The sequence below is a fragment of the Mesoplodon bidens genome, assembly GCF_964165515.1.
Source record: "Mesoplodon bidens genome assembly, chromosome: 3".
Classification (NCBI taxonomy): domain Eukaryota; kingdom Metazoa; phylum Chordata; class Mammalia; order Artiodactyla; family Ziphiidae; genus Mesoplodon; species Mesoplodon bidens.
The window spans coordinates 63,597,569-63,618,291 of NC_138178.1; the positions used below are offsets into that span (position 1 = coordinate 63,597,569).

Sequence of the window (20,723 nt, forward strand, 5' to 3'; positions counted from 1 at the left end):
ACAAGCAAGAATAAAGGGGCAAGATCCGGCTGATGGGGCGCTGCAGGAATGCAGGCGCACGTAACGGGATGTTCCTTCTACCTGGTGGCATGTGAGCCCCCCTCCTGCCCCCATTCCTTCATTACTTCTCCCCTCTCTCCCTTGATTTATGTTTTTTTATTTCCCCCCTCTTTCTTCTCTCTCATCCTCCCCTTGTGCTCTACTGGCAACTACTGGCAACTGGCATGTCATAGATGAGCGAGACAGAGTTCTCACCTAAGGAGCTTACAGACCTGGGGGAATCCGCTCAGGATTCAGCTCGGTGCCCAGAAATCTGGTGGATGTTGCCCACCGCCAGCACTGAGCCCGTGAGGCAGAGGACGGAGGCGTGGGGCTGCTTCTCAGACGTGTGGAGAACAGTCAGGGACGGGGTGGGGCGATCCTGGCAAGGGAAGGGCACTGACTGGGCAAAGGCAGTGAGGTGCTCAAGTGTGGCCAGGCTAAGGTGCCAAGGGGTGTAGTTTGGGAGCAAGTGAGGCTGAAGAGAAAGCAGGGCCCAGACCCCACCTGGCTTTGCAGGCCCCTCAAGGAGTTTAACTTTATGCAAAGATGACCAAGAGCAATTGAAGGATTTAGGGCAGAATGACATAGATCTGCATTTTAGAAAGATCATTCTGGCTGCAGTCTGGCTGGAGGAGGTTGTTGCCAAGATCTTGGCTCTCTGCACCGCTGCCGAACGGAAATACAGAGACAGAGTTACAGAGGAGAAAAAAAGAGTGGCTTTATTTCTTTGCCAGGCAAAGAGGGAACACAGTAGTCTAGCGCCTCAAGAACTATGAGCCGCTCTTTCTCCTCCATAACTCTGTCTCCGTATTTCTGTTCGGCATCGGTGCACAGATAGCCAAGATTTTGGCAACAGGGTGGTGGTGTCTGGAGTGGAGACAGGGAGATGGTGGGGAGGCTGAGAGGCCAGACAGGAGGTGACTGATGGTGGCCTGGACTGGGGAAGCTGGTAGGAAGTGGAGAGGAAGATGAACACAGTTGGTGTTTCACTGAGCTGAGTTCTGTCACGCCTTGTTCTAATGGATGTAGTACCTCACGTAACCCTCCAAACAACTCTTGGAGATATACGCTATTATCTCCATTTTACAGATAAGGAAAGTGAGGCTTGGAGAGATTAAAGCATCAGGTAACAGTATGAGAGTGGCAGGAGCAAATTGAAGAGCTTGCTGATGGCTGATGCGAGGATGAGGCAGAGGAAGGGATCTGGGGGGATTCCAGTCTCCAGCTTGTTAAGGTGGGTGGTGCCACCCATTTCCCCTCAGCCTTGGAGGAGGATGTGCTGGGGCTTGGAGAAGAGGAGTTTGGTTTGGACATGTTGTCTGGGGGCCTTTGAGACATCCAAGCAGAGAGGTCTACTCCAGGGCTAGACATTCATTCGGGGCTGTGGCTCCAGGAGAAGCCAGGCTGAGAGTAGAGATTTGGGGATCATGGGCACAGCAATGGTGCTTGAAGCCATGGACGTGGACGAGCTTGGCCAGGTAGCACGTGGAGCCTGAGGAGAGACGTGACCCATAAGGGGCCAGGGAGGGAGAACAGTGACCAAGAAGCAGCTCCTGGGATGGCCCAGGGCAGCAGAGAGGCAGGTGAGCCCTGGGGCAGGGGTTCTTAGAGCAGGGGGAAGAGAGGGGGTGTCCACAGCATTTCACGTTGCAGAGACCGTGTTGAGAATTGTCTGCTAGGCACAGAGAACGGGCATTATCAGGCCTTGCTGGAGCAGTTTTCCTGGGAGGCGGAGGTGGGGAGGGCAGGAGCTGGAAGGACTTAGGGGGAGGCGAGGAAGCGGGGCTGGAGGGGAGCCCATATTTCCACAGCTTGGCTGTGAAGGTGAAGGGGGAGAGCAGGTGGAGGTAGCTGAGGGCTTAGTGTAGAGAAATGAAGTTCTTCTTTTAGCGTGTCCTAAAATGTTCCATTTACAGCCTTGGTTTTAATTACTTTGTGGAGCTTCAGAATCTTAATCCTACTGGGAGTTTACAAAGTACAGTAAAACTTCAGCTACCCAGAAATCTTGGCAAATGAGCTACTCCGGAAAACGAAAATGTATTTGGATGAAAAGATTTGAAACACAGGGTTTCTGACTTTTTTAAAACTTTTTTTATTATGGAACTTAGCAAACAGATAAAAGTAGAGAGAAGAATATAAGGAAGCCTCACGTCCCCACTACCCAACTTTATCAGTTATCAGCTCAAGGTCAATCCTGTGCCATCCGCACTCTGTTCCCCTCAAGCTCTGGGATGTTTGGAAGCAAATCCTAGATGTTATGTCAATTCATCCGTAAAGTTTTAGTATGTTTCTCCAGAAGACATAAGAAAAAAAACAACAACACTACCATAATACCATTATTACTCCAAAAAATTCTAACAAGAATTCCTTAATTTAATCAAATAGCCATTGTTCAAATTTCTCCAATTGTCTCATTTTTCCCCCATGTAGTTGGTTAAAATTAGGCTCCAAACAAGGTCTATGCATTGCATTTATTTACTCTGTCTCTTAAGACTCCCTTTCTATTTTCATATACTTTATTTGTTGAGGAAACCAGGTTGCTTGGAGGCATAAGCGTTTGGGAATATGGCAGAGAGCCGAGTATCGCAGCAGGGAGAGCAGGATAGGGAAGGATGGGGTGGGTAGGTAATGGCCAGACAGTGGGGACATCCATCTGTGGGAAGGAGGCAGGGTGTAGGGGCCCATCCCAGGCAGGGAGGAAAGTCAGAGCTGCGGAGGGTGGCCCGTCCCAGTGACCCCTGAGGCCCTGCAGCCGCTGGGGCAGAAGGGATGTAGAAGGATGGCCTGAGCTGAGGAGCAGGGGCAGAGCTCAGGTGGGCAAGAGGTCAGGCTGCCCGTCAGGCTGGAGGTGAAGTGATGGGCGGGACCTGAGGTCAGGCCTGGAAGGAACAGAATGTCTGTGCTGGGCAGGTGGGGAGAGGACAGTGCCAAAACCCAGCTCCTGGCCCATCCCAGCTCCTCCCCACATGGCCCCATCCCAGGAGGCCCTCCCTGGCCTCCCAGCTGCAAATCCACCCTTGGGCCCGGATACCAGATCCTTTCACAATGCTGGTGGTCCGTGGCCTGGATCCCTTGCTCTGCCTCTCCTCCTCCTCTTACTCCTGGACCCTCACAGCCCTGAGTGGGGCCACCCTCCTCAGAGAAGGTTGAGTACAAGCTCAGCTTCAAAGGACCAAGGCTGGCATTGCCTGGGGCTGGAATACCCTTCTGGAGCCATCACGGAGGTAAGGGGGCCAGCCATGCCCAGGGTGGAACACTGGAGGGGCTGACTAGCTCTGGATGGCTGTGACTTGGTGGGGAGCAGGCCTGCCAGTACCAGCCACTGCCCAAGATGGGGCCAGGCCTGGGCAGCCAGTGCCAGGGGCCCAGGACCCCTCCCAGACCTGTCTGCTGCTCCACGACAGCCCCACCCCCACCCAGCAGCCTCAGTTTCTCCTCTCTGCTTCTCCTCTTCTTTGCCCTGGGGCTTCTTTCTTCTCTCTCTTTTTTTTGCGGTATGCGGGCCTCTCACTGTTGTGGCCTCTCCCGTTGCAGAGCACAGGCTCCGGACGCACAGGCTCAGTGGCCATGGCTCACGGGCCCAGCCGCTCCACGGCATGTGGGATCTTCCCGGACCGGGGCACGAACCCGTGTCCCCTGCATCGACAGGCGGACTCTCAACCACTGCGCCACCAGGGAAGCCCTCTCTTTGCTTTTTACCCCTCCTTAGAGGACCCCTCACCCTGCCTCTTGGACCTGTGAACATACACACACACACACACACACACACACACACACACACACACACACACACACACACACACACACACACACACACACACACACACGTTCATAGGCTGAGTCCCAGACACACAGACACCAGGCAACTTGGACCAGCACCAACCTACACTTTGGCTCCACGCTGTTGGGTCTGTGGCTGTCCAAGAGAACTAGGGGGCTGCCTGGAGGGAGGCATCCCCATGGCCAGCTGTTTTGCCAGAGAGGGCCCCAGCACTGCCCTGTATGTTTGTTGGGTGGAAGCAAGCATGAGAGCATCTTAGCCCATACTTTGTATCCAGGGCCTTCCAAATCCAGGCCTACAAAGAATCTGTCTTCTGCTTGGTCTTGTTCTAAAAAGATTCTGGAGGACTTATAAGGACCTATGCAAAAGAGAGAAGTTTAAATTAGGAGTGAGCAAGAAGAATAAGACTTAGGGTTGAGGCCTGAAATGAGTCCAAAAATGTGGCTTCTTGCCAAAACATATGCTGTGAAGTCTGCCCACCCTTCAGAGTTGGGCCATGGATCTGGTTCAGAGCCTCCTAGCAGACAAACCAAAGAGAGAAAGCAGATCCATTGTGTATTTCCGTGTCTGTGAGATGAAGTTTCTGAAAAACAGCATGATTCCTAACTGAGACCAGAATAAATATCCCTTTAAGAAGACGGGCCCTCTCGGCAGGGTTTTGGGCCCAGTCCTCCCTCACAGAGACACAGGAGGTAAGCAAAGGAGGGGGCTGTTCCTCATAGCCCCGAGCCAGGCCCTGCCTCAGGGCCAGGATGCCTGAGGGCCAGGATGGCAAGGCCCATGCCACACTCGCTGCCCTGGGCCATGCCAAGTCTGGGGTGTGCCAGGCCATATAGGGGAGCAGAGGTATATTCTTCAAGGTCACCCAGTGATATGCTCACTGTCCATTCATTCATTCCTCCTTTTATCAAACTCGCCCCATGCCCTGTGTGCCCAGCCCAGAGATGCAGGGCTGAGTCTGGTTCAAGGGGCCCACAGTCTAGGGGGATGCCCCATGAACAATCCACATGAGGCAGAGCACAGAAGGGTGGCAGGTGTGGGCAATCTCCGCCTCCTGCCTGCCACTCCAGAGGCTGGGGTGGCTCCCAAGGGCTCCAGCACTCCTGGCCTTGCAGCCTCTGAGCCTCCCTGCCCCCAGCTCTGGCCTTTGCCAAGCAAACAGGCTGGATTATCAGTCTCTAGAACGGCCGGCAGGGACTGGGCCCTAGGCCAGGTTCCAGGCTGGCAGGCCGCAGAGGAGGGGAGCCAGCAGGGGCGGGGCCTCTAATCGCCCTTCTCCTTTTCCTGCCAAGCCTGCCTCAGTTTCTCACCCCTTTCTTCCCTCCTCCCCCACCCCGCCCGCACCAGTGGTAATTCTCACACTCACTCCATCCCTCACCCTTTCCTCAGTCCTGCAGACCAGTTCCCACCCCTGCTTTCATACTTTCCCCACCTTGAGATGTCCCCTAGGTGCCCCCATCAGGAAGGCCCAGCCGCGTCTGGACACACCCAAGTGTCTGTTCAGGGTCTAGCGTCCTGACCCTCCATGTGGTTATTCTCTCCAGGTGATCCACTGTGTTCTGTGGTCTCAGGCATGTCCTTTCCCTCATAGGGCCTCTGTTTCCTCATCTGAGAAACACAAAGGGTTGGACACAAATCTCTCTCATGGCAGAAAAAGCTTGTACTTTGGAGTCAGACGGAGCTGAGTTCCAATTCACTTAGTTCCTTAACTTTTCTGAGCCTCAGCTTCCTCATCTATAAAAGGGGGTCTTATAAAAGCAGGCCACACAGACCTGTGGCGAGGCTTACATGAGAATGCGGGGAAAGTGCTCTGTGTGGGTTTGGCCTCCGTTGCCCTCCCCTGGCAAAGGCCCATCCAGCCGTGCTGGGGTCCCACTTCTTCGGTGGATTCCTGTGTCAGACTAGCCAGCCTGTTATCTAATGGCTGTGGTGTTACCTCCTTCCTCCTCCTGGAGCCCAGCCTTGCCCAATGTGAGAGAATGATGGGGGAACTGGGTTGGTGGGGCCCAGGCCCTGAGCTGCCCTGATCCGCAGATGCCATCCCAGGCCTGGAGGAGGTACGGCTGGCCCCAGCCATGCGGAACCGGAATGGCGCCATGTGGAGCAGGACCCCTGTCCTCTTCTCTGCCTGGGAGGTGGAAACGCAGATGAGGGTGACTGGGCCAGGGCGCCGGGGAGCCCAGGGCATGGTGAGTGGCCCCAACAAGGTCCAGTAGAGGGGGTGAGTCAGGGGGGCTGGTGGTGAGCCCAGGGTTCCAGTGTCCTGCAGGGACCCTTGAGCTGAGCAGCTGGGGACCCGCAGGCCGTGTGGTACACCCGGGGCAGGGGCCAAGTAGGCTCTGTCCTGGGGGCGCTGGACTCGGGGGACGGCATTGGGATCCTCTTCGATTCCTCGGCTGAGGATACCCAGGTGAGTCATGGTCTCCTGCCCGCCATCCCGCCCACACCCTCACCCTCCTCCCTGTGCCCGTGGCTCAGGCTGCTTGTCACCTCCCACACAGAACAGCCCTGCCATCCGTGTGCTGGCCAGCGACGGGCACACCCGCTACAAGGCGCTTGGGTAAGGCCCCGCCTGGCCTGCCCTGCACCCCATTCCTGCGCTGCGAAGGGCCTGGCGGTTACCCGCTCTGCCCACCACGCCCCTGCCCTGGCCTCTGGCGGGGAGTCCCCCCTCCTAGGGCGGTGCCCTCCTTTCTGGTCTCTCATGTAAGCTGATGGCACTGCCCTGGGACTCCCTCCCACTAGGTCCCAGCAGTGCCTCCTCCTCCAGGGGCCTGGGACCAGAGTTTGCTTGCTGTTCCTGGGAACCACCCACTGAGTCCTCAACTCATTCAACCCAATAGCCCCAGGCAGTGGGAGCAGAGAAATGATGCAGGGTGGGGCCCATGCTCAGTGTTTTCACTCACGTCATCTCATACTGACACTCTTGAGAAGTGGGGATTATTAGTGCCCAGTTACAGGTGAGGACACTGAGGCCCAGAGAGGGGAATGATTTGCCCCAAGTCACACAGTTGTGCACAGAGCTGAGATACGAGGGCAGACTTGCCCATGGAGTGTCCACGCCTTTCCCACACCAGCAGCCTGCCTGCCTGCCTGCCTGCACCGTCTCTTTCTCTCAGATGACGTGGCTGCCCGTCCCTCCTCAGCCAGGCTGCCTCCTCAGTAGCTGGGCCAGTTCATCATTGTCTTCAGCAGACATCCCTTAGCTCGTAACAATTAGAATAATTGCTAACGTTTATGACCTGAGCTTACTGTATGCCAGGCACAGCGCCAAGTACTTCACATTCATTACTTGGTTGACCCTCATAACAATGTTATGAGAGAATCTCAATTATTATCTTCATTTTAAAGGTGGGGAAACTCGCGTTTGGAAAGGTGAAGTAAATTGCCCCAGGGCACACGGCTCTTCCCCTGCCCCACGCCACCTCCCTCTTGGCTGAAGGCAGTAGTGACAGGCTGTCTGGTGTGAGACCTTCTGAGAGACTCAGGACGTCTGGGGCTCAAAACTCCTCTAACAAACACCCAGAGCTAGCGGCACCGCCCCTCGGGGGGAGGCAGGCTGGTCATACTGTCCTTGGCTGCTAGGATGAGTCTCGTGTTGTCTGTCCTGCTTCAGGCCAAGCTTGGCAGAAGGGAGAGGAAAGAGAAGCCGTACCCAGAGGGAAGCCTGTGGGACGAGGCCCGGGGTACTGGGGGTGGAAACCCCACTCTTGGTCCAGGCTCTGCCCCCTAGGGAGGAGTCCCAGGGAGGGCCAAGTCCCAGCATTCCGCCAGGCAAGGCCTGCTTTCCCGCTCCCCTCTCTTCTGCTACGGGAGCAGAAGACAGCAAGGGAGGCTCGAGCTAGACGGCAAGGACAGGTCCTGCACCAGTGGGGGTGGGTGGCACTGCAGGCCTGGGCAGAACGGCCTCTGGGACCACCCCTGCTGGTTAGGCCTTGGGTCCTGTGCGGCCTGGCTGGATTCCAAGCGCCCACAGGGATGGAGCCAGCCGGGTGCTGGGCTTCTGCCACCAGGACTTCCGGAACCGGCCTTACCCCTTCAGAGCACGGATCACCTACTGGGGGCAGAGGCTGCGTGTGAGTCGCACCAGTCGCTGCTTTTGTGGGTCCACCAGGCAGGGAGTGCAGATGACAGGGCTCGGAGCTTTATGAATGCCCATGACCCTGCAGAATGCCCATGACCCATGTGACCCCACACAGGGTCCCTGGCACATGCAGGCAACACCCCAGGGATCCTCCTCCCTACACAAACTCCTAACTGGCCCTGAGCACATGCTTGGGAGGGCTGGCGTGAGACCGGGTGTGCGAGACCCTCTGCACCACTCTGACACCAAGCTGCTGCCCGCCTTCCGGGCCAGGGGAGCCAGTGAGTCAGGTGGGGACGATCCCCTTGCCAGGGGTCAGGGGAGAGGAGTGGGCTTCCTCTGCAAGGGGCTCACGCCCTCTGTGCCCCTCAGGTGTCCTTGAACAGTGACCTCACTCCCAGCGACACGGATGAGATCTGTGTCGATGTGGGGTCCCTGCTTTTGGCCCCTGGAGGTTTCTTTGGGGTCTCGGCAGCCACCAGCACCCTGGCAGGTGAGGGCCCCTAGCTGGGAGCTGTGTGGCAAGAGGAAGAGGGACAGCCACAAGGGACATTTAGAGAAATGGAGCAAAGGGATGTGATATAACAGAGAACCCATAGAGGAACTCAGCTGGAAAGCAGGGAGCAACCAGAGGTGGGAGTCTTGGAATGACAGGGCTTGGGTGCTGGGGAGCCATGGAAGGTTTCTGAGGACAGTGACATGGTCAGAGCTATGCAGAGGAGGTGGCCTCTGTGTGGTGGCTCCTGCCAGCAGCAGCCAGGCTCTGGGCCTGAGGGTGCTGCTCGGCCTGTGGTCACGGCTCTAGGCCAGGACTGTCCAGTTTTCTCACTCACTGGGGGTCCCCCTCTGGCTCTGTGTGTGGGTCAACCCTCACAGCCCACCCATCTGCTAGTCTGATCCTCACGCCTTTCCCATGAAGTGAACAAGACAAGGGTCAGAGCTGCCCAAAGTCACCCAGATCTCTTGCCTGCCAGGAACATAATGGAGGCTGGGGAGAGAGGGCTGAGTGAGTGAGTTGCTGGGTGGGAGCTACCTTCCCTCTCTACCCCCCTTTCCAGATGACCATGATGTCCTGTCCTTCCTGACCTTCAGTCTGCGTGAGCCGGGTGCAAAGGTAACGCTGGCCCTGGGCCTTCCCTGGGGGTAGGGCTGGGGGAGAGGCAGCCCAGGGATCCCTCCCCTCCCCGGATGCTCTGCTTATGTCCAGCTACAAGACCTGTCATTCCAACCCTTATCTCTACCTGCTCATGGAGCTCTGCTCAGGCCAAGTCTTGTGCTAGGCAGTGCTGGGGACCAGAGGTGACCCAGAGCCAGGCCCTGTCTGTCCTCAAGGACCTCCCAGCCTGATTAGGAGCTATGGGAGCACAGAGGGGTCCTAACCAGCCAGGAGAGCAGGGAAGACCTCATGGCAAAGATGAGCTTGAAAGAACACAGGGAGTGGCATGGACAAAAGCCTGAGGCCTGAGAGAGCTGCTGGGGTCTGGGCTTCAGCAGGAGAGAAGGGTGTGAGGGTCGGCAGTGCAGTGGGGCTGGGAGGACTGGAAAGTTCTGGGCCTGGTGGCGGAAGGAGAACCAGCTGTATGGGAAGGAGAACCAGCGTCGTGGGGGTGTCTTCCCATGCTGGGGTGAACGTTTGGTCAGGGAGGGGGAGTGGGCTTGTGGGAGGCCCTGTGAGGAGACTCCCCGGCCCCCAGATCTTCCATGGGTTTGGGGCCTAAGTTTTCCTCTTCTTCCTGCAGCCTCCCCCGCAGCCCTTCCTGGAGACAGAGCAGCTCTGCCTGGCAAGGCAGCTGGAAGGGCTGCCTGGGCACCAAGGAGGACATGATTCCAAAGCCGAACTGTGAAGTCCAGGAAAAGGGTAGGGACTCAGGGAACGGGCAGGTGGGGCAAGGGCCCGATTGAGGGTCACAGGATCCTCTTCCCTTTGAACCAGGAGTCCTTGAACCAGTGGGGACATGGAGGCCTGAGGAGGCCATATGTAAGCAGGCCCTGGGGCCCAGGTGATGTGTCCTGTCCCTGCCCCACCACCCAAACACCTCTTTCCAGGGGAGAGTCTTGGAGGCAGAAGCCACACCTTTCTGGCCCTCCAAGAAGCCTTCGAAAGATAGGATCTGTTGCCCCACCCCAGCTGCCGGCTGCCTGTCCCAGCTCTGCCCCAATCCCCAGGGGAAAGAAGCTTTGACCTGGAGGAGACACTGCACAGACACAGCCAGATCCTGCAGGCTCTCTAGGGTCTCTCCAAGCACTTGGCACAGGCTGAGAGGCAATGGAAGAAGCAGCTGGTGTCCCCAGGCCAGGCCAGGCCGGAGGGAGCCTGGGTGAGTGGCCCCTCAGGCATCCAAGGGTCTGCCTGCAGGCCTGGAGAAGCCGAGCCCCATAGGCACTGGGTCTGATGGCACCAGTGCGCTCCCTCTGTCCAGAAAGAGGAGCAAGCACCGTACTTGGGAACTAGTCTCCCCCAGGGTCTGGAGGGAAAGGAGGGCAGGGGTGAAATGCTGCAGGTCGCAGGATGGGGTGGACCTGCCAGGCAGGGGAATGGGCAGGAGGGTGGCTCTGCACAAGCAAAAGCTCACAGAGCCCCACGGCTGGGGCTGGGGAAACGAGTTGCCACGTATTTAGGTGTGGGTCTCCAGACAAGTGACAGAAATAGACCGGGTGTTTATTTGCATGTAGCTCCACGTGTGATTTGATTCACATACGCTTACTTAATGCTCAGAGGCACCAGAATCCTCATTTCCCCTCCACTGCCATCCTGGCTTCTCTCCTGGGGAGTCATGTCCCATGGCAGACCCAGCCTGGGGCCTGAGTGCTGAGCTCAGTCAAGATGTTAGATGCTGGGCAGAAGAGGTCAGTGGCTCCTGTGAGCTTTGCTGGGCTCTGGCAGCTCTAGGTTTGAATCATGTCCTCAGGACAGAGCAGCTGAGGCTGGGCTGCTGGAGTGGGGCAGAGGGGAGGGAGGCCACACGCCAAGGCCAGGTCTCCCTGATCCTACTGCTAGGCCCAGGACTCCCCCTGCCAGGTTCTACCCACCCCTGAGAGAAGTGGCCAACTCTCCAGGTCACTCGTTAAGACAAGGGCCCAAGCACGGGGAGCTGACTGTGCCCTGGGGGAAGTGGGGAGGAGAGGACTGGCCTCCTTTGGGGGCAGAACCACTTCTGGAAAGGGGAGGGACTTTGAGAAAGCTCCCAATTGGCCACTGTCAAGGGGGAAACCACCATCCTCAAGGAGAGGCTTTGAGAGGAGGGGGTAGTCAGAAGCCCAGGTGGAGAGGGTCAGATAAACCTAATGTATTCCAAATGAGGAGGGCCCAGGTAATGGGGTAAGGCATCTAGAAGGAAAAGGGCTGCAAATCCCTGGGGAAGGTGAACTCTGAGAAGAGAGGGGCTGTGCCCTGGGCCCTAGAGAAGGGGCTGGCACTCCTGCAGGACTCAGCTAAGGTCAGTGCCCTACTCCGTGGACAGCGGACTCTGCTCCGAGACCTGAAAGAGATGAGGTAAGGGCACAGGGAGATGAGGATCCTGGGGGAGAGGGAGAAGTCCCCATCCACCAACTTGGCTTCTCTGCCTGAAGACCCCCCCCCATTAGTCCTTTATTCCTTTCATCATTTCCTGAGCACCCAGCACAAAGTCTGGAGCATAGCGAGGGGCTAGGGGCCAAGTTAGGTTTGTTGAACTGACCTGAAATTAACTGAATCAAGTTAAAATTTTGAAACTCCTACTTTAAGCACAACTCCCTAAGACATTCTCACCCCAGGAGGGTTAGTAAATTTGAGCCTTCCTTCAGTGATAGCTTCTGGAAGGAGGGAACTTTTTTGGGGGCTGCCCCACGCGGCATGTGGGATTGAACCCACACCCATTGCACTGGCAGCACGGAGTCTTAACCACTGGAATGCCAGGGAAGTCCCAGCAGGGAACATTTTGATGGGGTTCTTGGAGGGAGCACAACCAAAATCAGGCCCAGTTGGGGGGTGGGCAGTCCATGACTTCATTTTACCCTCCTCTGGCCTCCCAGCATCCCTCTCTAGGTCAGGCCTCTGGAGTTACCCATGGAGCCCTGGGGGCAGGGGGTCACCTTGATGCCATGGGAGGAGGATGGCTTCAGGTTGTATACTGTGGCTGCGCCCCAACCCCAGCCCTCCTCCCTACATCTAGATGCCTGGAGGAGGGAAGATGGGATGAGGAAGAGGATCTAAATCCCTGAGGGCCAGAGACTGAATGCAGAGCCCAGGGAGCCTGGGGTTGAGACAGACAGCTTTAGGGAGATGCTTCTCTGAGCTAAAGCTGTCTTGAGGAGAAGCTCTGGGTAAAAAGACCAGTTCCCAAAAGGAGCCGTATGGATGGTGTCTGTTTCTCCCCCAGGTGCTGCCTTTGGGGATTATGAGAAATGGTTAGGCAGTTTGGGTGCAATCAGAGGGGATAATGATCTCTTTCCCTTGGTTTCCACCCTGCACCAGGGATGCAGCTGCTCACATGGCCTCAAGAGCCCAGGTCTTCTATCTGCCTGTGGGCACCAAGCATCATTTCTTAGAGCTGGCCCAGATCCTGAGCCTTCTGCAGAAGGACCTGCAGGGTCCAGTGGTGAGGGGCAAGGAAGGGAGGGCCGTGGGGCTCAGCCCCCTTCTTCCAGCACTTCTGCAGCCCCAGGCCCCTCCTGCCTTTGCCTTCCCCTCCTGGAACTCCTGTCAGGCACACCTGTGTCTGTGTCTGTGTGTGCATGCACACAGGCATGCAGGCACACAGATCTCATCTTCTCTCTGCCTTCTCTGCTCTCTGGAGAGTCCCACAGACTCTCAGTACCAGCAGGGCCCTGGAGACCACTTGGCCCAACTTCCACAATGACCAGAAGATAGATGGCAATGGGCTGTGCCCAAGATCATTCAAAGCTTCGTGGTGAAGTCCACCCTTCCTTGTGTCCCGCCCCATCTTGCTCTTTTCCTTGCCCTCTCTACCATGCTGCCTTTTGCGCTCTACTTCTCTCTCTTGCTTATCTCTAGAGACTTCGCCCCCCTGGAGATCCCAGGCCCCAGGCCCTCCCAGCTGTTCCCACAGATGGAGCCATGGCATCTGGGGTGGGGAGGCAGCTTTGTACTCTGCCCTCTCTCCAAGTTCCCTGGATGAGAGTCAGGGTACCCCAACACTGGGAGAGGGAAACAAAGCCAACAGTGGTCCAGATTCTAGGTCCCCTCCCTCCTTCTGGGTAAGAAGCTGACCCAGGATCTTAGAACATCTCCTTTCAGAAAGTGGCAGCCAAGGACTCCTGCCCACCTGGTCGGCCCCCAGGGGTTTCCTCGTGCCTGCAGCCTGGCATCTTCCTGTTCTTCCTCCTCATCCAGACTGCAGGCTTCTTCTGCTATGTACACTTCAGGTGGGCCTTCCCATGGCAGGACTTCCCACACCTACCTAGCATCTCTTGGGTCTGGGCCATAGCCATTCAATTTGAGAGAGGGGATACTGAGGCCCAGCGGGGGACCTGCATGGTCCACCAGCTGGCAGCGCCCAAGTTAGGACCCATTTTTTTCAATAGAGACTACTGACTATCTGCTCATCTGCTGGTCCCATCTAGGTCCTACCCTCACAGAACTCACTCTCTAATGTGAGAAACTGACAAGTAACTGACAGTCACATCCTTTGTGGTCAATGCCATGATGGCAGGAAGCTCAGGGGCTATAAGAGTGCAGGAAAAAGTACTTGAGCCAGCTTGGGGAGATCAGGGAATCACCTGGAAGGGACATTTGATATGGGTCCTCAAGGCCACTAGGAGATTTCCAGCCTGACAAGATAAGTAAAGGCATTGATATAGAGGAAAAAGCATGAGAAAAGGCATGGAAGCATGAAAATATATATATTTTGGAGAAAAAGTGGCAAGTTCAATACTGTAGAGCAAAGGGTGGGACCAGTTTGTGAAACTGGGCAAAGAGAATTTAAAAGGTTGGGGGGAGGTCAGTTTCTGCTTAATGAGTGTTTGTAAATGAATGAAACACTTAGAGATGTAAGGTGTGCTAAGGAGCTTAGAAACGGGACAGTCTTTGTTGGTGGTATTTCAAGACAAGAATCAGTGTGCACAGGGATGGTCCTGGAGGAGGAGTGAAGTGTGCTGAGCTTTAAAAGCACAGTGGGAGAGGGGATGGCCGGCAGATGTGGAGAACAGCAAAGGTATGAGGCAGAAATGATGACAGGCTTATGTGTTATATATGAGTGCAATGGTGGCCATAAGGCTGGAACCACCTGGACAGTCCTTGAATGCCAGGAGGAAAGTGTGGTACTGATGGAGCAGGCCAAGGGAGCCATAGAAGGCCCCAGAGCAGCGGGTGCTATGGTGCAGTGAGTGTAGGGAGGTGGGTGTAGTAAATATAAGGAGCCTGGTCTCAAGAGCCCAGAAGGGAGAAGCCCAAGTAAACTTCTTCTCTCCCTGGCAGCAAGCAGGAGCTGGACAAGAACCTTCAGGACTATTTGTCCACAGGCAGCCTTCCTTTGAGTACTGCACCACAAGTCCCTAGGATCCTGGGGGCTCTGAGGAGGCAGCCCCTCTCCCCCAGCATACATGAGTGACCTCCCTCAACGCCCTGAAGAAATGTCCACTTCTCATCACTAGGAAGTCACTCTATGTCTGGGAGGTGGAGAGCTTGGCCAGTGTCCTCTGCCTCTGGGTACCCAGCTCTTACCCACACCTTAGCTTTTGGGGAGCTCCAACCTTATTAAAGGTGATTTCTCTCTCCTCATGCTTTGATATGCTCATTTACCTTCCAGCTTCACCTTAATCTCTCTGAAGGCAACCTCTTCTAGATGGTAGCTGAGAGTGGGCTCCAAGCAGGCAAGGAGGCCAAGGACTGGCTTGACTGACAAAAGACCAGATACCCCACAGGCCTTGAACCCTGGGCTATGGTGGGAGATGGAGTCACAGCTGTGTATAATTCTGTCCCCAGATTCAGCCAGAACAAGGAGTGGTGCCTCCTGGTCCAGCCCAGGCAGCATCACCATGAACAACTCTCTCTTGATGCTCCCTGTAGCTCCAGGGATCAGCAGGGCAGGCGCGTGACCCAGAACTCTGAGAGGCAACCCATGGAGCCATAATTGGGATTCCCTGCTCTCTGATCTCCCTCCCTTTCCCAGTGTCAAGCTCTCTGGGCAGCTGCTGGGGCAGTGGGTTGGAAAGAAGGTTGGGGAGGGCCCAGGGCTACTCGCATTCCCAGCTGAAATCCTGGCTACCCGGGGGAGGAGGAAGTGGGCGGGAGAATAGGGAGCTGTGTACTGGGCGCGTAACAGCACAGCTCGTTCCCCTGGAGAGAGACCCCCTCCCCAAACCCCTCGCGGCCGGCCCCAATCTGTTGGCAACAGTGCCCAGAGGAGCTTGGCATTGAAGGAGGCACGTGGGGGAGGCGGGAGTGAGGAGCGGGCACGTGGTCCCGCCTCCTCAGCCCCGTGCATACCCCCCGCCCCCTGTGAGGAGGGGTTTGGGGAGGTGGAGGCGGGCCCGGACAGGGGCGGGCGGTGGGCGGTGCAGAGTGTGGGGCTGCTGCCGCAGGCAGGAGCTGTCCGTAAGCCCTAGTGCTGAAGTAGGCGCGGACGTGCCTGGGTGCCCGCCGCGTGGTACCCGGCGCCCGGTGCCCGAGCCAGCGAAGACCATGGCGTTCATGGTGAAGACCATGGTGGGCGGCCAGCTGAAGAACCTCACTGGGAGCCTGGGGGGCGGCGAGGACAAGGGGGACGGGGACAAGTCGGCCGCCGAAGCGCAGGGCATGAGCCGAGAGGAGTATGAGGAGTACCAGAAGCAACTGGTGGAAGAGAAGTGAGTGGGATCCCTTCCTGGCTCCAGCAGCCCTCCCCACCCCGCAAGGGCCGCGCGGCCCACCCTTAGGGCAGTCTCAGACCCCGAGCCCCTCACCTACTTTTCTAGACGAGGTGAGAGGCTGGGACGCGCCCTCTAGGCTGCCCTCAGAGCCATCCCATCTCAAACCCAGAACCCCGCTCCACATTCGGGCCCAGAGGGAGTGGGGGACGGGGAGATAGGGGCCTGGGACAAGGTGAGGGCACGTGCATTTCTGACGAAACAAGTAATCCCTTAATCCGATCTGGTCCCAGCCGTCTGTGTCTTCCAGCTGGAGCTCCTCTGAGCCTGAGGCTCTGAGAAAAGCGGTGCAGCTGAGGCGGAATCAGTCATGGAGACAGATCCTGAGATGGGGGCACTCATAGATAATTGAGGCTACTTGTGTGAGGACGACGCTGGGACAGAGAGGAAGGTGGAGTGGCGTTAGGGGCTGAACTCCACAGCTAGGCTGTTTGGGTCAGATCCTGGCTTCGTTTCTTTTTATCTGGGTGACCCTAGGCAAGTTACTTAACCTTTCTGTGCCTCGGTTTCTTCTTCCGTAAAATGGCAATGGTAATAAAACATGCCGTATATATTTATGAGGGTTAAATTACTTAATGCACATAAACTGCTTAGCGGAGCGCCTGGAACATGGCAAATCATTAAATGTTAGCTATTATTTCACTTAATCGTGATAACAGTTTTGTGAGTTGCAAAGTCTTATCCCCATTTTACAAAAGAGGAAGGTAAGTGACTTACTCAAAGACATAAAGTGATAGTGGATCCAGGACGCGAACCCATGTCTGTCCTGAATACTTCGCCCCACATGACACAACCTGTCAGGAAAGGAAAAGACCGAGTCGGAGACCGCGAGGGACATATGTTAGGGTCTGCAGAGACAGCCAGACAGACACCCACGCCCCGATAGCTCCCGTCCAGCGACAGGTATGGAGGCGATAAAGGGCTCTGTGATAGCTGGGAGAGGCAGTAAAGATTAATCCCGGCTGGTCAGAGCACCGAGCACCCAACATACAGGCCCGTGGGCAGGAGGGATGCAAACTGCGGCCAGGACCCAGAGACCCTTCCCGCCCCTTCCTCACAGACACCGCCCATTTTCTCAGCCGGGGCAGTGATTCCGCCCTCGGTGCCCCCACAGGATGGAGCGGGACGCCCAGTTCATGCAGAGGAAGGCAGAGCGGGCCACGCTGCGAAGCCACTTCCGAGACAAATACCGGCTGCCCAAGGTAAGCTTAGGAGCCCGGGCTGTAAGGCACCACTGGGACCCCTGAGCTCTGGGCTCTGGACTCTTTGCCCTGCTCCCGGCACCACAGCTCTCAGGAAGTGTTTGATTAAATCATGGGTTCTCTCACTCGTTCATTCATTCACCGTTAACTGGAGCCCGCCAAGGTCCAGGGCTTGGCGCTGAGGGGTAGTCGAGTCCTCGGGGGACTGATAGGTTTGTGTTTCTGGAGCCAGTCCAGGCCCCTTCTCTCCTCCAACCCTCACTCACCCAACCCAGAGTCAGGCCTAGGCAGATGGAGAGTTGCAAGGCAGTAGATTTTACCGCAGGTAAAATCTCTTGGGGCTTCTGAACACCCAGGGAGGGAGGTGGGTGGAAAGAAGGCAGCACCTTCTGTGGGCCAGGCACTTGACCTTCACACCCTTACCTAACCCCTCAGTAACTCTGCCAGGTAGCTACTACCCACACCTACAAATAAGGAAACTGAGGCTCAGAGAGATTAAGGGACTTGGCTAAGGCCATACAGCCAGCGAGTGATGGAACTGGGATCAGAGATCAAGCCTCTGCAAGCTGAGCCTGCACTTGCTCCCGGACCCCTTGCTGCCTTCCAGAGTAGGAAGTCTGTCTGCAGAGAGCAAAGGAACCCCTTTGGTTGGCCAAGCAGTCAGGAGGATGTCTCCCCTAGGTACTGCAGCATCAGATGACCATATAAGTGTTCTAATCCTGTTGCCTAAGGAGGGAACTGAGGCACAAGCCACTCCCAGTGCCCAGAATTGGGCTAGACTCTGAAGAGAAACAGAAGCACAGGCTACGGTACACCTGACCTTGATCTTCCACTTGAATTGGAAGATCAGATATGTGAATGTCACATTCACTTACTCATCAAATGTTTACTGAGCTCCTGGCTGCCTCTGACTCCCCACAGCACACTAGTCTTTTGAAAGTCTCTCAAAGGGAGAGTTAAACTCAGCTAGGAATGGAGTCATTCCTCCGATGCTCGCACTAAGCATATAACAGACACAACTCTGCCATCAGGGAACACTGAGTCCAGTAGGAGAGAGAAGACTTAGCTGTAACTGAGTAGGACATAAAGTGGAAAGCCCCAGGGCCCCCAAAGGGACAGGGAAGTGCAATGACAATCAGTAGGCAGGTGCTGTGCAAGGAGAGCACAGATGTTGGAATCAGGGACATAGGTTTAAATCTAGCTCCCTCATTTCCTACTGGTGTGACCTTGGGCAAGTTACTTAAGCTATCTGAGCCTCAATTTCCTTTTTTGTAAAATGGAGAAAACAATACCTTCCTCACAGGGTTGTTGTGAGAATTAAAAGCACTCCGCACAGTGTCAGCCACAGGATAGGTGTTTGGTGAATGGAACCCATCGCTGTGATTGGTAACATCCTTCAGTGTAGTTAACGATAGTCAACACACGACTTAGCTGACTCAGTCTGACTCTGAAGGATTTTCATGTTGTCATTACTCACTATGCTAGTGTCTTACCTTCAGCATCTCAGAGTGAAGTAAGGTGTAAAAGGGCAAGGTCTCCATATCCAAGCGTCAAAAGCTTGATCCTGGGATGGGGGAGGGGGACTGAGCTCACTGGAACATGGAGCTCCAGAATCCTGGGGCCTGGAACCCAGTCCAGGCCTCCTCCCTGCCACTCAACTCTGGGTTCTCACAGACCTCCAACCCCACCCCACCCCTTTTCCTCTTCCCTTCAGAACGAGACAGATGAGAGCCAGATCCAGATGGCAGGTGGAGACGTGGAGCTGCCCCGGGAGCTGGCCAAGATGATTGAGGAGGACACAGAGGAAGAGGAGGAAAGGGCCTCGGTCCTTGGGCAGCTGGCCAGTCTCCCTGGCTTGGACCTTGGCTCACTTAAGGACAAGGCCCAGACCACACTGGGGGACCTCAAGCAATCAGCTGAGAAGTGCCACATCATGTGACTACTTCCTCTGGGGTTGCCCACTGGGGTGACCAGAGGGCTGGCCCCACATAAGTGCTAACAGCATGCCTCAAATTCCAGGGACCCCTATCCTATCTTGGCTTTGTTTCCCTGCCCCAGGCCAGCCCCAGGACCCTTCTCATCCATGGCTCCAATCTGCCTTCTGCTTTCTCCCTCTCCACTGGGAGCAAAGTCCCCATTCCTCACCCTACCCCTCAGGACCCACCCTCCCTACTCAGCCTGGGAAGGCCTCCCAAGATTGTAAGAATAGGCCCGACCCTCTCTGGCCACGGCCCCAAGCTCCTGAACATAGAAGCACACATAGAGGGACACACAGAGGGCCCCTGGCATGTGCAGAGGGATATGCCGCAGATGCATCCTGGCACACGCAAACGCAAACACAGGCCAGCTCCCCTGGACGCCTAGCTCCTCTAGACACCGACATTCAGATGCGCTTAGAGAGGGGCTTGAGGCAGACCCCCTCAGCAGTCAGGAGGCCTGAGTTCAAGTCTCCACATTTATTCTCCTTAAAACCCAGTGCCCTTTCTGGGCCTTATTTCATCATCTATAAAATGGGAATGGACTGGGTGATTTCTAAGACTTTCTAGCTTGGCCTCCCTGGCCCCTGAGAGTCAACCCCACACCCCTCGTTGGGTAGGGCAGCAGCTGCAGCCATAGTCTCAAGCGGCTGCCACTGTGGGCTCTGGCTCTTGGAAGCTGAGTGATGCTGTGTGAGGGGGCTAGTGCCAAGGATGAAGCTGGCACTGAACAGCAGCCCAGGTGGCTCTGGGCCTTCTCTGGGCCCAGGGCCCAGCCAATTTCTGTTCTGTTCCTGTAGAACTGTCTCTGGATTCCATAGCTGGATTTCCTCTCTCAGCTCAGTGAAAAATAAAAATTCCAGATGACCTGCCTATTCTCCCCCTTCTTACTGACCTCCAGGACTCTTGGATTTCACAGGCCCCTAACCCTGCCCTTGGAGGGTGTCCTCTACCTCCTCACCCACAGCTTCACAGGAGTGCCAGCTCCTATAAGATAAGATACTCAAGCTCTGCCCTCTCAGGGCCCTGGGCTGGGGCAGGGCCCCCGCACTGACTGGGCGCCAGGTTCAGCCTATGGCCAGATGAAATAGATCTGGGCTTTGAGGAGGCTGTGGCGGCCATCTGGATGGGTGGCACCTCAGGAAGGCTGGGTCACTACCTGAGTGTAGGAGGGTCTGAGGCTCAACCACAGCTGTCTCTGGCACCTGTGCCTATATTCCCCTCCACACCTTGGAAATGGAAGGTGTATCAAAAAGAAGGCAGGGCAACTGTGTTCCAGCCCAGGCACTGCTGTGTGACTTTGAGCAGGTCCCTTTCCTTCTCTGAACCTGTTTTCCCCCCTGTGAAATTAAGAGCCCCACCCTACCCAATAATAATACCTGTTTCAAAAGGTGACCATTTGTAAAGCCCTTGGCATATGATGGACCATGTCAATAAATGGTAACCCATTCTTTAAAGTGAAAAGTCCAAATCTCATCCTCTCATCCTGCTCACTGGTGTGTGTGTGTGTGTCCAGGAGACCAACCAGGAGGGTCCACAAGCAGGCCATCCCAGGGGCCTGAGAGGAACAAGGTGCTACAGGCTGACCCTGGTGCCCCCACTTGACACCAGTCTGTGGAGAAGCCAGCCAAGATTTACAGGTGGAAGAGCTGAGGGTTTGGTTTCAAGGGCAAAGCTTCTGTTAGGCCTCCTTTGTAAAATAAGAACAAGGAACATAAAACCTGTGCAATAGGTAATGTGGGGAGGGACAGGTGGAGGAGAGAGGACGAGGAGTTAGGAGGGTGGAGGCAGGG

The 20,723-nt window shown here is 56.0% G+C and overlaps 2 protein-coding genes across 2 annotated transcripts; both read left to right on the forward strand.

Annotated features, from left to right (window-relative positions):
• Nucleotides 1-3,087: 3,087 nt before the first annotated feature.
• Nucleotides 3,088-14,455, forward strand: LMAN1L (lectin, mannose binding 1 like; the record flags this gene model as incomplete). The annotated part of the gene is given in 17 exon segments (XM_081228246.1): nt 3,088-3,114; nt 3,117-3,186; nt 3,189-3,266; nt 5,858-6,012; nt 6,126-6,233; nt 6,325-6,383; nt 7,800-7,899; nt 8,280-8,400; nt 8,966-9,021; nt 9,647-9,708; nt 9,710-9,765; nt 10,074-10,135; nt 10,139-10,225; nt 11,333-11,400; nt 12,361-12,484; nt 13,144-13,271; nt 14,323-14,455. Coding segments are annotated over 17 exon segments (1,494 nt in total).
• A 1,073-nt stretch (nt 14,456-15,528) lies between these two features.
• Nucleotides 15,529-18,893, forward strand: CPLX3 (complexin 3; the record flags this gene model as incomplete). The annotated part of the gene is made up of 3 exons (XM_081227476.1): nt 15,529-15,692; nt 16,867-16,954; nt 18,669-18,893. The coding sequence occupies 3 exons, from the start codon at nt 15,529-15,531 to the stop codon at nt 18,891-18,893; spliced, it is 477 nt and encodes a 158-aa protein (XP_081083602.1).
• Between the last annotated feature and the right edge of the window lie 1,830 nt (nt 18,894-20,723).